Below are 16,955 nucleotides of genomic sequence, written 5' to 3'. Positions count from 1 at the left end.
GGTTGGGGGGCGTTAGTTACAGGACCCTGAGATTGTGACCTGAGCTGAAGGCAGGTGCTCAACTGACTGAGCCACCCAGGTGCCCCGACGATAAAGCATTTTTAATCTTTGGATAATATGGCTATATGAAATCTATTTCAGTCACTTGAAGAATATACCTTTGTTTCTTGCCTCTAGGCCTTAGAACATGTATTTTCTCTGCCTTAAATCTTTTCCATTTCTGCCTTTCTGTGTGTGTCCAAGCCCTACTACTCATTTTACAAGTCTGCTTAATTGTTCCTTCCTTCAGGAAGCTTTCCTGAGCCCTTGTATATGGATTGAGTGCTCCTCTCCAGCTCTGCTACAGTAGATTGAGCTGTTCCCATCATGACACACATGGCTCCATGTGCTTGTTCCTTGCCTGTTTTCCCGACCAGCATATAAGTTCCTGAAGGCTGGGATCCATTTCTCTTTAATGTATTATTTTATCTCCAGGCACATAGTAGTCTTCAAGAAATATTTATTGAATGAATAAATGTGTGAATATATTCATTTAAAATTACCTAAATAGTATGTTATGATTTTGGTGAAAAAAAGAAACTATGGTTTGAGTTATAGATATAATTTTTAAACTTCACATAAATATTTTTAATGAAAATACTATGCACCCTAATCTTCTGCAGTAAATTCTACGTATAACCAGTCTATTGTGTTTGGTGGTTTCTAGAATATACTCTTCTGTTTACAGTACTGTGCTTTTGTAAGTGTTGTAGATTTGATGTTGAAAACTGAGAGGTATTTTGGTATATTGGTATCAGTAGTGTAATACTGAATAGTATGGAAAAATTCAGTTCTGATACTGATCAGTATCAGTTTGGACCCTGTAGGATTATTGGGCTTTTAGAGAAATTTGCCTAAGAGTGGGCATCTGGTAAGTGGCAGAACCCAGCTTGGAGGGGTAACCAATATGGTCAGCCAAGTCATTTTATTGTTCCATACCATTTTCCCATTCTAATTATGGCTCTCAGTGAGGTTATCAAATAACTGTGCTGATGAATAAAAGATATGACAGAAAGGGCACTATTTTTGGGAGAACAAAGTACAATATTGTAACATGATATAAAGCAAGTAAAATTTATAAATTTTTTATAGTTATCAGAATGTGTTTCTTAGCTAGCCAAGAATCTAATTGTTCTTTATTCTTTTAAAGTAGTGTCTTGAGAGTGTTTTACTTCCTTTAAATTAGTTTATTGCATTATTGGTAAAAATAATGACTTTTGCTCTCTTTTCTCATTCAGAGCCTGAGTCATGATCATGTTTTCTCTTGTAGTGAGATTATTACAGAACCAAGCCCAAATGAATGTTGGGAAAAATAGGACCTCAGTAAATAGAATCTGCAAAATTTTGTATCAAGGACTAACCAGATGGGTTTTAAAGAAAATCTGAGAATATGGTATTGAGGCAAAGGAGGGTAGGTAGTTGGGGAGGGGTGAACTGAGAAGATAGAAGGGTAAAATGAACATAAAGTTCTCTTTTTTGTTTTCTACTTCTGGATTATGGTCAGTACTTGATCCTCACTTCTCTTTCAGGTCACTGGCTTTTGCAGCTCAGAAGAGTAGAGGGGAGGGAGAACTTTGATGAGCCAGGTCTTTACAAAGAGCTTTATCAAAATTGTGTCTCCATCTAAGCCTGAGAGCAGAGATGAGACAGCTCGTATGTGGGGAGGGGAAGGAGGCAAAGCTGATTCATGGGCTCAGCGTCAGGCTGTTTACACTGTGGACAACTAAAGCTGGATCCTTCTGGCCTCTGAAGAGCCATGTAGGATGCAGTGCACCACTGATTATCTACTTGAGTGACAGGAGAGGGTGGCATTTATTCACCGGCTTCCATCATCCATTGCTCCAGGATTGTTCCGTGAGTTGTAATTCACTCAGGCTTCCAGACTGCACAGGTGTGAGTGCCACAGTGTCCGAGATGCCCTGGGGCAGAATGGGAGAGATGGCTGGTACAGTGGAGAGGAGGGGCGGTAGGACTGGCTCCATGCGTGTGCCACGTGTGCAACTACATGCGTAGCTTACTTCACTCGTGTCATTGTCTTGAAATTCTTAATCTTTGAACAAGGGATCTTTTATTTTAATTTTGCACTGGCCCCTCCAGATTATGTAGCTCTCTTTGGCTGTTGAATTATTTTGCATGAAACTGGTAAATTGGATGAGGCTGTACGATGGCTGGAATAAAAAAGTTGTTCTAAGAGAATGTGAGGTAAGTCACAGTCTGATACACTGATTTAATTTTTATAATATCCTTATCAGGTAGGTTCTATCATCCCATTTTAAAGATGAAGAAACAGATTCACATAGGGTAGTTAATAGGATGGTTACTTTACAGGGCTGGTAGTAAATGATACAGCTAGGATTCAAATCAAGGTCTCTGAACTGAAAGTCCTAATTCTTTCTACCAGACCTATGTCTTGTGCTTGAGAGTAAGGGAAAAGCATGATATCAGAACTCATCATAATCATTGCACCAACTTTTTTTTTTTCTGCCTTGGCATCTTCTGGACAGACTGTAAAATTGAGGTACACTTGCCATATTTTAACATACTGGAATGTTCTTGCCATATCCTAACACACTGGAAGCTCTACATGGGCACGTGGGTAGGCCTGGGAACTCTGGAAACACTTCAAAATTTTGTTCTTCCTTTTTTAGATGAGTAAAAGGAGAAGCTGTTAGCCAAATGTGCCATAGGGAAAAGAGACATCTATTATATATTTTTTAAAATTAAAATGAAAAATTTCAGTTTTCCAGGTGGGAATTTATTTAACTCCTGTCTAATCTCTGAATGGAGAGAATGAAAGTACAAGAAAGGTGGAACATGGTGTGACTAATTTGTTGGCCAGTGTTCAAATGATTGGCTAATTCCAAAGTCACATGCAGCGAGGGCTGCATATCCCTAGGCGGCTTGTCTCTTAGTCACCATGACCAGCTCTCAGTCCTCTCCCTACTGGGGCAGTGTAGTGAATGGAATTTTTGGCAATCATGGGAAGTTGTTCCTGTTTAATATTCACCATCCAAAATCTGAAGTAGAGTTCTTTTTTCTTATTTTCCCTCTGAAAACCTCACACAATCTTCTGGGTGTGGTCAACTTCACTGAATAATGAGGATAATAAGGTTATGTGAAGGGACTATAGGTCTGTTTGCATGTGGCAGCCCGGGATTATTATCTATGGATACTACAAGATTATTAATAGCACCCCTTTTTACTCTCAAAGAAATAAGTTTGAGTCATAAATTATATGGTTGTCCTACTTATAGTACAACTTCTGGCCCAGTTAACTCATCAAATTAAATATTCAGCTTCCCTATTCTCAAAAGAGCCTTTCAGCCATGGCTCTAGTTTCCCAGTATGTGTGTGGGACTCTTTTTCCTTCCACCTTTTTTTTTTTCTTTTCTTGCTGCTTTTCTCCAGTTCTTATTCCTTTTGTGTACAGATCAGTTCAGCTTTCTCCAGCCCCTACCTCCAGACTTAGTACTTGGATGTTTGTTGTGTCTCTAAAGACCCTCACAGGGCTCTGCTAAGAAATAGGCTGTCAACATTGGGTCCACCTGTCTGTCCTTCTCCATCTGGCCCTTCAAGAGGAACAGAGCAAAATGGAGATTTGTTCCCTTATCCCATCCCCATTCAGAGTACAGAATTTTGGTTTTCAAAATTCACTTTATTTCTCTCTGTTACAGTAGTGGATTGTGATACTATGTATTCATTTTGAGGGGAAGATATACCAAGAATAGCATACTGTTGACTGTGATAAAAGGAAATACTGAGATCTTCATTTCAAATGTGAAATTCAATAAAACAAGGTTAAATTAGCCCATTAACTTGTAGAAGCTGTGGTTTTATCTATGCATAAAAAGTAGAAAACATTAGTCTGGACTCAATGGTTCTAAGTTTCAGAAACCTAACTTGCATAAACTTTAACAAAAATAGGAAATTATTTGGTTCATCCAACCATGAGAAGGGTAAGGGAGAGCTGTCTTGGACCAAAATAATAAAAGTTTTCACAGTCCTCTCTCCATCTTTTGGTTTTGATTTCCTCTACCTCTTTATTTCATTTTTTTCCTACTTCACATGAGCTTTTCCCATTATTAGGACACATAGCCTTAGGCAGTTCTGGCCTTGGCACCATATAGCATCTCACCTCAAGAGGAAGGAGAATCTTCTATCCTGGATGCAGTTACCAAATTCCTGGTGTGCATGGGAACCTGGCCTAGGCCACATGCCCTTTCCCTTAGACCATTCACTGAAGCCAGACAGTATGGTTGGTCCAGCACAAGTCACATGCTCGCAGGGAGTGAGGAGGATGGAGTTGTTAACATAGTAGCAGTGCCGCACGGGCACCTGCACTGATGACCTAGCAGGGGATCAGTAAGGCCTGGCTGTGTGTGAGGCACAAACCAGATGGAGAGAGCCAAAGATGCCTCAGCCTGTTTCTGACACGGGTCTCTGCTTTCATGTGAAGTGTTTGGAAGATTTTCTCAAGGAAGATATTCAGCTCCCTCGTCCTTTCTACTATGTGAGAACACATAGCAAGAAGAGGTGCTGGCTATGAACCGAAGAGGATCCTTACCAAAATGCGACTATGATGGTACCTTGATCTTGGACTTCGAGCCTCCAGAACTGTGAGAAATAAATTTCTATTGTTCATAAACCATGCTGTCTGTGGTATTTTGTTACAACATCCTGAATGGACTGCGATTATAACCTTTGAGAGTATTGCTCTCAAAATGACTAAACACAAATTCTTTAGCACTCTTTTGAGGAAAGATTCTGGCAGGACAGACATTGGCATCAGAGATTCCTGCCCACGTCTCGAGTTTTGGTCATCTCTCTGGTGTTTCTTACAGCTACCCAATCCTAAAGTGATAGCCGAAACTGTGATGTTGGAATAAAAATCTCCCGAAGGAAAGTAGAAAGGATAGCCTTGAAGACAGTACAGAAGAATTGGAAGCAGAATTGTGTCTGGAAGCATTCAGACTTATGGCAAACACATTCATGAATAAAAATCCATGTTCTTCAATTTATAAACCTTTTAAAATTATTTACCAAGGTGTCCTATGAAGAAGCAGGTAGGAGATTGTATTCAAGGAAAGCTTCCTAAAGCTCCATCTTCAACAAAGTTTAGCAAAAAGTTGAGTGGCGTGAAATTAAACAGTGATATTTACGTTTATTGTTATTCCAAACAGATATGAATTAAGTTTTGATTCCTGGAATTTTAGTGTTACATGGTTAACATACCTGGATAATGGACTATGTCTAGATGTCCTGGTGTTCTTTAGTAACAAGTTGTGTATATGTGTGAGCGAGTGAGTGAAGAGAAAAAAAGCAGGAAAGACTCAGAAGGGAAGTAAACTGATCTTTTCATGACTGATACAGAGCTAGAAATAAAAACTATTCTTCATTTATACATATCATGGAAGATATTTCTTTTTGAAAGGAATCCCAAGGTCTTCTGAAAATTTAATTTTTTATTATAAAAAATTCTTGTATTTTCTCTGCTATTAAAAAATATTTACAATAAAAACATTGCTTCCAAATGTGTTGTCTTCTGAGCATATTCTTTTTATTTTGAAATGTAGGTCTTTAAAGCTTTTCTGGTTTAATTATTCTTGGAAATAATGGATATTAAGTGACACTCTTTGGCACCCCACTAAGTGAATCTGTGAAAAACACTGGGAATATCAAGGCTTACATTTCCCTACCTGATGAGTAAAAATGCTGCTGAACCACTATGCTAACTTCGCAGAAGCATTTAATGGGATCTTTAAAGGAAGCTTGTAAACAAATGGCCCTGAAATGAAAAATGAGCAAACAGTACACATTATAGATTGTTTATTGTAATCCTCTAGCATTTTCATTATTCAGAACATTGAGGAATCGGACAACTAATTTTCCTGGGTTGTCCTAGAGCCTCATGAATTTGGGGAGATGACAGAGCAGTGTATTTCTGAGAGTCAAAACACTAATCCAATCATATTTGTCTAACTCTAGAAAAATTATATCTAAGTCAAATCACATAAATTTAGTCCCTTACAGGTGTTGGGTACATAAGTGTTTATTATGTTATTTTCAGTACCTTCTGAAGGTTAAAAAATTTCAAACTAAAAAAATGTAAAAGTGTTCCAAGGGAATTCATTATTTAATAGAATGACTGTGTTAAGCAAATAATTACTTCCTAATTTATGGTTTTTGTGAATTAGTGTACTAATCCAGGTCGTCCCAGAAGCAGACACCTAAATGAGATTAATTATATGGGGATTTTCATAGGAAAATGCCTATGTGAAAGAAAGTAGGGACGGAGTAGGGAAGGCTGGAGGAGCTGGCAGTCCATGATACAAGTCTGGCCCAAGTGAAGATGTAGGAAAACCTGGTCTAATTCTTGAGGATGAGGTCACAAGGAGGAGATCCAACACAAAGGCTCTAGACCTGGGGTGAGATCTTGGATCTTCCAGCTTTTCCCACTGACATCTGGCTGCAACTATAGGAGTGCCTTAGGTTAGATAGGAGAAGACCACCCAGTCAACCCACAAAATTCTGAGAAATTATAAATCGTTGCTTTAAGCCACAAAGTTTTGGGTGGTTGTTACGCAGTGTTCGATAACTGATGCACAGTCAAGGTGAGACAGACAAGAGTCCTTGTTTTCTTTGATGTGAGCAGAAAGTTTCCTGCTTCACATCTTTGAGGGTGTTGCGGCTTGAGGGTTCTGGCTTCATGAGGCAGTCTCAGTTTCAGATGTATTTATTAACTTAACAGAGAGAGAGAGAGAGAGAGAGAGAGAGATAGACCGCATAAGCAGAAGCAGGAGGAGCCGTAGAGGGGGAGAGGGAGAGGGAGAAGCAGGCTTCCCTCTGAGTGCGGAGCCCGATGCGGGGCTCTGTCCCAGGACACTGGAATCATGAGCCGAAGGCAGACACTTAACTGCCCTGGCAGTCTCTGTTTCATCATCTTGCCTTGTCTGAGGCCAAGGTCTTTCTTTGTGTCTCCATATGGTCATTAAAACTCATGACCTCATTTTATAGAAATAGATACATCTCCACTCCAGAGTAGCTAAAACTTCAGCACACTTGAACTGCCTTGATCTTTTTTAGCACTGGGGGATTATTACTCTTCTTGTTCTCTCAGGAGTGAGCTTAGGAGGGTGTGAATATGTGAAGTCAGCCTTTGTAGGAGTTTTTCAGGTTGTCTAGTCTGCCAGTGTGTTAGACATGGGGGTCTCTATCTGGCACTTTTGAGTCTTCTCTAGAGATTGTATTGTCTTTTTATGTTTTACCCTCATGAGTCACTTGACTGCCCTGTCAGGGGTTTGCGGAAGGAACTTTAAACTTTACCTTGTGGAAGGAGCAGGTTATAGTAGTGGGCTCCGTTGCTTTTTTTTTCAACTTTTAATGTACCAGAACCCAATAGGCAATGCATATTTGCAAATGACTCAATGCGACAGTACATGTTTGTATATGGATGAAATTGTATTTTAGAAAGAATAGCAAACCAAAAATTGCTCAATAATAGTGTGAACCTAAAATGTGACATGTAAATTAAATAATGTCAAAATTCAAAGAAGGTAAATAATGTGTTAAGTGAATCTTACAGGGAACACATTTGTAAGATAAATATGATTTCCCTAATTTATAGATTCTGTAGTGTATTTTTTAAAATTGAAATATAGTCGACACCCAATGTTTCATTAGTTTCAGGTATTATACAACATAGTGATTTGACAATTCTATACATTATGCTATGCTCACCACAAGTGTGGTTACCATCTGTCACCATTTAACACTATTACAATATTATTGACTATATTCCCTATACTATACCTTTCATTCGTGTGACATATTCATTTCGTAACTGGAAGCCTATCTCCTACTCCCCTTCACCCATTTCATACCCTCCCTCCCCTTCTGGCAATCATTCTGTATTTATGAGTCTTTGTGGTTTTTTGTTTCTTTGTTCATTTATTTTGGTTTTTAGATTCCACAAATAAGTGAGATGATAGGGTATTTTTGTCTTTCTCTATCTGACTTATTTAACTTATCATTATAAGTTAATGGGTATAGTATTATATACACACACACACACACACACATATGACACCTTATTATCCATTCATCTATACAGTGTGTTATTTTTTTAATGCCCTCCTTAGTGAGCCTGAAATTGTTCAACAGCAAATGTGAAGGGTGGGGGTTGTTTGGCAGAGGAAGAAATTCTAGGGGTTTTTATTATTTTGAGTAATGAGAAAAGAGTCCTTGAGGTAGCACTTGGCCCAGAAATTATTTAATCCTTGCCAGGGGTGGAATCACCTACAATGAGAGCAGAGGGAAAAAAAATCGATGTTGTTAAGGGCAATTGAATAAAGGCTCTAACATTTGGAAAGTTTATGAATCTGAACTCTGAGCAATTTCAGTCAGAAAATTGATCAGCTTTGGTGAAAGGACGTGACCAATGAAGATGGAACATGGTTATACATAGCTGGAAAAGAGGATTTGTAAATTATATACATTAGGTAGATAAAGAATACAGGATCTGTATAGAACCAAAGCAGGCATGTTCCTTGAGCTGCTCCTGGTTAACACTTTTCCCAGTACCTCAGGAGAGAGGCGCTGGTGATGAAGACCAGGATGCCTCTGTTTTATTTGTGGGGAGGGGTCTGTGTACGCTGTGTCACTCTACACTCTTTGTCATACACTCCCTTAGGTGACTTCAGTCACTCTCAACATTGTTTTTAGATGTGTTTTAAGATGCTGAGCCAACCAGCCCATCAGTTAACCAACTAGTAAACAAACAAAGACTCCCAAGCCTTCTGCTATTATTCAGGAGAGATACCTGAATTGGGCCAGCTCCTCTGCCTAACATTTTTAGTTCTCCGGGTGGGTGGAACAAGTATGCAGCCCTCCAAAGGGATGACTCTGCTTAAACCTATTTCTATCTCGTGCGCCATGTAGTTTTGCTTGGATCATCAATGTGAGTATTTCTATAGCAAGTACAACACAAATGACCTGAATACAAAGCTTCTTTAACTGCTGAACAGGACTCTATTTTAGGCAGCACACCTTCTGTTTAAGTCTCCTCTGGACAACTAGCACTTGAACTCCTGGTAGGAAAAGGGTGGCAGGCTTATCTGAAGAAATCATCTCCTAGAAAGGGCTAAGAAAAGATGAGCCTGGAGTGATTGCTCCAGTTCAAAATGTATCTAAATTGTCTCTTGTGCTAGAATAAGCTTATTTTCTTTTTGGCCTCCTGTGTTATCCTCCTGGACAGACCTCTTAAAAAGCATGAAAAAGAGGGCTGTTTTTGATATGTAGCTAGGAGGGTGTAAAAAAAGGTAGCTTCACGTTCTCTCGCCTTCCTGGTAATTTACCAGCAACCAAAACACAGCAGTGGCCATAGTGCTTCCTATTCTAAGAAATGAGATTTTTCTGGTCACAAACTACCTACAAGTCTTAGCCAATTCTTTCTTCCCTTCCTGTAAAGTATTGTTTATGGTGGTGAAGTTGCTTCCTGACACAAGTGAATGCCCTGGGGGTATGTAACATATACAAGTGAGGAGTTGGAGGGTTACCTTGATAATATAACAGTTATTGTTACATGTAAATATCACCATTTAAAATTGGATATTGATTGGTTTTGCTTTCTTTTCATATATAGTTGCCCCAAAATATCACAGATTTCTATTTTAAAATCAAAATAAACAAGAAAAACTTGGGAGTCGGGACTTAGATAAAGCCTATAGGATTTGATTTCATACCATATATGAAAGAAATTTGCTAATACAGAAAACAGCCTTATTTTGGTTCACATTTGCTTTAATTGCATAAAAGATACAAGGTTCCTTCCATTTTGTGTTTCATGTATTTGTAATTAAAATTTTCTTTAATATTTCCTCTGAACATTTTATGTATTAATCATTTCACAGATATTCATGTATGCATTCATATATTAAGGCCTGATGGGATCAGAAAAAAGTTAATGCGAAAAATTGTTTTTCAGTTTACTGTTTAATATCATCATGTGAAACCCTAGTCTCTTGCCACCTGTGAAAAAATACAAAGCAGAAATGACATAATATTTTACTTGATGACTAAAGAGAAAGTGAGTAGTATGTGATTTAAACTGCTTCTCACATTAAAAGTAATTCAGTCTTTGGCTTTGTAGCACTGAAGGTTGGGTGACTATTTCTTATTCCTGAAGCTGCTGCCATGTAGACCTAGCCCCTTTAGTATTTTCCACATAAGATCTGGAGTGGACATTTACTGTTTTGTGTGTCAACTCCACCCCTCCTGTTTTAGAACAGCATTTTCCCTATCATGCAATGGAAGATGTCATCTTTTTGGCCACAGTGATTGGTGTAGGGGTATGCATCTGACCCATGCTGGACCAACAATAGGGATCACCTTTGGTCTTAGTGGGGTGATGAAACTGTGTGATGTGGGGCGTGGAGCTGCTGAGGGTCATATTTCCTGCTTCTTGGCATGAAGAAGGGTGAGGTTGGCATACAGAGACAAGCTGAAGTGAGAGGTGGAGAGAATAGGAAATGTATTTCAGTTCCAGGTTCCAGCCCCATTTCTACCCTTACTCCTTTATTTTTAATCTTTTCTTTCCCCCTGAAGCTAGTTAGAAATTTTTTCCGCCACATGTAGCATTTTATGAATTTTGGTAGACTTTGATGGATTTTTTTTTGGGGGGTTACACTCACTGTTTTCCTTAAAAGATCTCCCAACAGCTTTTTATTGCCCCCAAATTACTCCGTTCCATGAGCCCAGTGTCTTTCCCTAGACTCCCTTCCTCTGTCAGTGTGGGGCAACCCTGGGTTTTTCTCTCTTGCACTCACTCAAGCAAAACATTTCTCTCACTCTCTTTTAATGCTGACTACTTCCTCTCTTCTTTAAGAAACCAAAGCCCAGCCAATTTGTTTCTCTTGCAAAGGGGCTTATCAGAGCATCTTCTTAATAAGGGTGATGTTCTCCCTACAAAGGAATTTTTGTATCACTGCTAAGAGAACACAATTTTCTTCATGTTAGAATACTTGCAATGTTTTTAGATTGTTCTCCTCATTAGCTAAGCTTCCTACTGTCACTTTCAAGACCCAGTATCAGCACTTTTTATTCTAAGTAGCTCATTGATATCTATTAGTTTTCTTTTTCAACCCAATATTCCGTGCAAGCCTAGCTACACCTCTCATCAGAATCTGCCTCTTACTTTCCAAGCTGACTAATATATTCTAAATATTCAGTTTTTTTCATTGAAGACCTTTTAAAATTCTACCATTTCCACATATTTTATGATTTAATTGAGTGAAGTGTTTGAAATAACTGGTTATTTAACTAAAATAAATGCCTGTAACATATTTAGAAATCCTTCTCTCACTCCCACCTTTCTCTATTTCCCCCAACTCTTCTTGGCAACTGCTTTGCTGTTAAGATTGGGGCTGTGTTGGGGCGCCTGTTGGTTAAGCATCCAACTTTGGCTCAGGTCATGATCCCAGGGTCCTGGGATCAAGTCCTGCATGGGGCTCCCTGTTCAGTGGGAGTCTGCTTCTCCCTCTGCCTCTTCTTCTTCTCCCCCTGCCCATGAGTGTTCTCTCTTTTTCTCTCTCTCTTGCAAAAATAAATAAAAGCTTTAAAAATAAAAAGAAAGGTTGGGGCTGTGTCTGAGATGGCGGGAGATATGAAAGGAAGAAAGAATATTTATGAAATTATTTCCATTGTTACTGAGAAGGGGAATTTGGGTTGAAGATGGTTAATACAGCTCCAGCCTGGGACATAATTCTCTCTCTGAAAGTTTAGTAAGAACAGTTGGAAGATGTTGGGATAGCGTTTAAAGAGGCTTCTTTTTGCTTTCAGCAAATGAGGCATTGACATTTCCTCAAATACCTTGATTATGTTGGATGAAATATGGCCATAAGTTTTTTGCAGCCCCTTCTATCAAGAGATGGGATCTCTCTCCTCTTCCCTCTTAATCTGGACTGGCTTTTTAACTTGCTTTGGGTAAAATGCAGCGCAAGCGATGTACGACTTCTCAGCAAGGTCTTGAGAAATCTTGCAGCTTCTGCTCATTCCCTCGTGGAATGCTCCACCATCATACTAGAAATTGGAGCTATCCTGCTAGAAAGGCCATGTGGAAGAGAACAGAGACATCCCAGCCAAGAGCCCTAGCTAACCAGACAGAGGAATGAGGTCATGCTAGACTTCCTGCTCCAGTTGATCTGCCAGGTGACAGCAGCACATGAGAGATCTCACAAATGGACACGGAGCAACTGCCCGCCCAAGCCCAGCCTAAATTGCAGAATCATGAATAAATGCACATGTATCTCCCGTAGGACGGGAAAGTGGATGAATTAAGGCAGAGTGGGATAATTGCAAGAGCAATGTTCTGTAGTGGGAAAAGAGTGGTGGAATCTATTCAAGAAAGGAAGGAACTAGATGCATGGAAGAGTTCATCCTCTCTAACAGATGGGAAGGGAAGATAAGAGGGCAGTTTTGGTTTGGAGTACTTTGAAGTNNTCTTCCGATTGCTTTAGTTTTTGTAGTGTGAAGATATGAGGGTACTAGGGAGTTGCAGAGTTTGAGATTAGAGGAAGAAGGGGTGATTTGAAGAATGGGAGTGAGATTGACAATGGAAATTCAATAGGATCATGGGGAAGAACCAGAAGCCCCTTGAGGTTAGTGTTTCTACATTTAACTGACATCTGTCAACTGTGTGCTTTTCTTCAGACATATTCAGATGCCTAAATATAGGTGTGGAGTAGGTAAAAATTTGGATTTAATCATGAGTAGGGCTTAGAGTATGGCAGAGTGAATGAGGGTCTAGATAATTGAGCATATGTGCAAGAGAGTCCGTTACAATGATGCCCATGGAATACAAGCTAATAAGGGAGGGAAGTGAGAGCATGGGGTACATTAGGATTTTGGAAAACAGGCAAGATAAATGGATTGAATACCACCTGTGAGGGAAGGTACCATTTTTATTATTGTTTAGCACCTGATTCTAGTATGTGTTATAATCTTGGGAAAATTACTTAAATTTACCAATTTCTGCAATCAAGGGTTGTAGTAGAATATACTCAAGATTTTTTCGCAACTCTAACAATTTGTCATTCTGTGATTCCTTGTGAAAGCGCATAATATTTACACTAATGAGTAGATTCAGATTTTTAAAAAAGATTATGGCAAACCTCTCCTAAAGTTTCTCATGACACCTTACGGTTAATTAGCAGTTTAATTAATTCACTTACTTATTTGTTACATTCTTTTTGTATGGCTGCTACACAGATAAGGATTTTTGGAATAGGCATTAAGAGATGTAATGGAACATATCTGGAACCACTGGAAGTATGGGCTAGTGGACAGAACTACACATTAGAGGTGGGACTGCTGGGTTTTTGCCTTGGTTCTAACTCTGTCCTTTTTTGTATAAATCATGTTTATTGCTTTTGCTATGATTTATTTAAAGTTCTGAGAGACTTTGTGATTTGTGCTTCACTTAAGTATTCGGCCAAATCAGAGCTAGATACGGAAGTCCTACAATAGAAGAGTTGTGATTGTATTCTTTTCACTTGTCCATTGGAGTTTGGAGTAGAAAATAGCAGCCATGATGGCATTTGGGGAGTGAAAGCAAAGCAAATAAAATTTTCTAACATCCTAGTTAAAGGCTTTTCATTTTAAATGAAAAGGAGACATGCCGTAGTCCTTGTTGGCAATTACAACTACTGTACCTGACTTTGACTATTGCAATTTCCTCAAATTTGTTTCCTGTCTTCCCTTGTCTCCTGCTACAGTTTATTCTCCATATGGAAGCCAAGAGTAATGTTTATAAAAAAACCCAAATCAGTTCATTTTACTTCCTTCTTTGAAATCTTCCATTGACTTCCCATTAGATTCAGAGTAAAATCCAGACTCCTCATTTTCATCTCTAAGATCTTACAGGAATTGGCCCATACTTTTCTCTGACCTCATTCTAAACCAATTTCCTCTTCATGAACTGTGCTTTAGACACATTGGCTTTTTACTGTTCCAAAAACATGTAGAATTCTTCTCTATCTTAGGATGTGCAACTAGTGGGTCCCTCTACTTGAAAAGCTCTTTTAGACCTTCAGGGCTAAATTTATCTTTTTTTCAAGATTTATTTGTTTACTTTTTGATTTTATGTCTCTGTTTGAACTGGGTAGAAAATATATGATAGGTGCTTGTCAGTCTCATTGGCTGGTGTAGCCTCTGTGCCTTGGAAAACACTGGCTAGGTGCTCAACAAACTTTTTTTTTTTTAAAGTAGGCTCCTCACCAAGTATGGAGACCAATATAGGGCTCAAAGCTCAAACTCATGACCCTGAGATCAAGACCTGAGCCGAGATCAAGAGTTGGACCTTAACTGACTGAGCCAGCCAGGTGCCTCTCAACAAACTCTTTTTTAATGGGATAAAATAAAGAGCCTCAAAAGTAGAGGGAGTAGAAAATAGTTTATCTGGAGTTCATTGAAGAGGCATGAGGATGGGATATTCTATTTCAAATTACTGACCGTATTATCTGTCCTGTGACTTGTAAAGCTTTGAGTTTTGAAAGATGTGTAGCTTTCAGGACTCCCCTCTTAAAATGCAATTAACCTTGTGAGTTCATCTCTCAAATCAACGTTCACTAACATTTTCATTCTTAGTGACCACCTAGAGAGAAAATAGGACATAGGATGTGCAAGTGACAGACTGTCAGGAGTGGAGGAGTAAAAAACAGTCAAAGGGCAAAGGGCCAGCATGGAGCAATGACAGGGACAAAGGGATGAAAAGCTGGTAGCAGGAGAAATGATCAGAATTTTGTCCGGAGTGGGAACATTTTTGTTTCCCATTCTAAAAGGCAGTGCACTATTGACAAGCGATACTGTATATTTCCAAGTATCAGGAAGTTTTTTCTTTTTTAAAGCAGTTTCTTGATAGCAGTTTTTTCATGGCTACAAATAAATTGGGGAAGAAGGGAAAGCTAAATGTTCTCAGTTAAAAAAACAAGAGGTGGAAGCAACTATTGCATAAGACAATGTATGCTGCTCAGCATGAGTATTTCAGGGAAAGATATGGTGTTTTGTAATGTTGCAGTTACTATGGTGACAATGCATTTTTAATGGTACCATTAAGTGGAAGCGTAACTACTTTTAACTAACGAGTTCTGAATAGTCACAGCTGTGTTGTTTGGAGTTTATATTTCTTTTCTTCAGGATGGTTTTTAATGACTTAAAAATAAAAATGTTGTATAACAGAATATCACTTTGGTATATAATATATGTCCTTTTTAGAAATAGAAGAATGTTAATTATCCCCACTACATATTACATGCACACACACACATAAGTGAACGCACAAATGTGCATACTCTGCAGATGAAAATCTGGAGACAAAGATTAAGTGCCTTTTCTCAGCTCATTTAACTACTGACAGAATTAGCATGAGAGCTCAGGTTTTCCGACCCCTAAAAAAGTTTCTTTCTGACATTGCATACTGGTTTTGTCCAATACAACACTATGTACACAACACACACTTCATTCTTTTCACACACCACAATTGGTAAGAAGGAGTAATGAATTTCTATCACTCTGTAGAGTTGTAAGGTGGTTAGAACCCAGATGAAAGAGTAATGAATGAGTAGTATAACTGAGTGTCTGTTGATGAAATTCAAGAGATCCATAAACCCTTTAAAATTGTTTGCAAATGTGTATATGCATATGTTCATTTTTCTAATGAGTGATTTTATCAGATTCTCAAGGAGTTGGTACCCTCTCCCCAAATAGGTGATGAATTATGGCTCTTTATCAGTTTAGGACATCAGAATATCATAAACAAAATGGAAAAGTAAATGGCATATTGAGAAAAATATTATGCTTTGAGAAGATTAATATTCTTAACAAATAAAGAACATATACACATCAAGCAAAACATCAAGACCCTGTTGATCCCCTGAGGGAAGGGAAACAAAAGCAAAAATAAACTATTGGGATTACATCAAAATAAAAAGCTTCTGCACAGTGAGGGAAATAATCAACAAAACGAAAGGCAACCTTCAGAATGGGAGAAGATATTTCTAAATGACATATTTGATAAAGGGTTAGTATTCAAAATATATAAAGAACTTATAAAACTCAACACCTAAAAACCAGATAATCCAGTTAAAAAATGGGCAGAAGGCATGAACAGACATTTCTTCACAGAAGACATCCAGATGGCCTACAGACATAGAAAGATGCTCATCATCATTTATCATCAGGGAAATGCTAATCAAAACTACAATGTGGAATCACCTCACACCCGTCAGAATGGCTAAAATCAACAACACAAGAAACAACAGGTGTTGGTGAGGATGTGGAGATAAAGGAACTCTCGTGCACTGTTGGTGGGAATGCAAACTGGTGCAGCCACTGTGGAAAACAGTATGTAGGTTCCTCAAAAGGTTAAAAATAGAACTTCCCTACAATCTGGTAAGTGCTCCCGAGTATTTACCCAAAGAATTAGCAAAAACTCTAATTCAAAGGGATTCATGTACCCCTATGTTTATAGCAGCATTATTTATAATGGCCAAGATATGGAAACAGCCCAAGTGTCCATCAGTTGACGAATGGATAAAAAAAGATGTGGTATATATACACAATGGAAAATTATTCAGCCATAAAAAGAATGAAATCTTGCCATTTGCAACAACATGGATGGAGCTAGAGAGTATAATGCTAAGCGAAATAAGTCAGAGAAAGACAAATATACCATATGATTTCACTCAGGTGGAATTTAAGAAATAAACAAGCAAAGGGAAAAAAGAGAGAGAGAAACCAAGAAACAGACTCTTAACTATAGAAAACAAACTGATGGTTACCAGAGGAGAGAAGGGTGGGGGGACGGGTTAAATAGATGATGGGGATTAAGGAGTGCATTTGTTGTGATGAGCACTGGGTGATGA

At 38.6% G+C, this 16,955-nt stretch overlaps 1 protein-coding gene across 1 annotated transcript in view; it reads left to right on the top strand.

Moving 5' to 3' along the window:
- The window catches only part of METTL4 (methyltransferase like 4), an 80,593-nt gene extending 75,918 nt beyond the window's left edge, over window positions 1-4,675 (top strand). The window contains exon 9 of the mRNA XM_040632686.1: window positions 4,496-4,675. Coding sequence (XP_040488620.1) covers window positions 4,496-4,563 — 68 coding nt within the window. The 3' untranslated portion in view covers window positions 4,564-4,675. The remainder of the gene's footprint in view (window positions 1-4,495) is intronic.
- Window positions 4,676-16,955: the final 12,280 nt, after the last annotated feature.

This window comes from Ursus maritimus, unplaced genomic scaffold, assembly GCF_017311325.1.
Source record: "Ursus maritimus isolate PB19 unplaced genomic scaffold, ASM1731132v1 scaffold_18, whole genome shotgun sequence".
NCBI classification, from domain to species: domain Eukaryota; kingdom Metazoa; phylum Chordata; class Mammalia; order Carnivora; family Ursidae; genus Ursus; species Ursus maritimus.
Note: the sequence above shows the minus strand (reverse complement) of the source record. Positions and strands in the feature narration are given on the sequence as shown.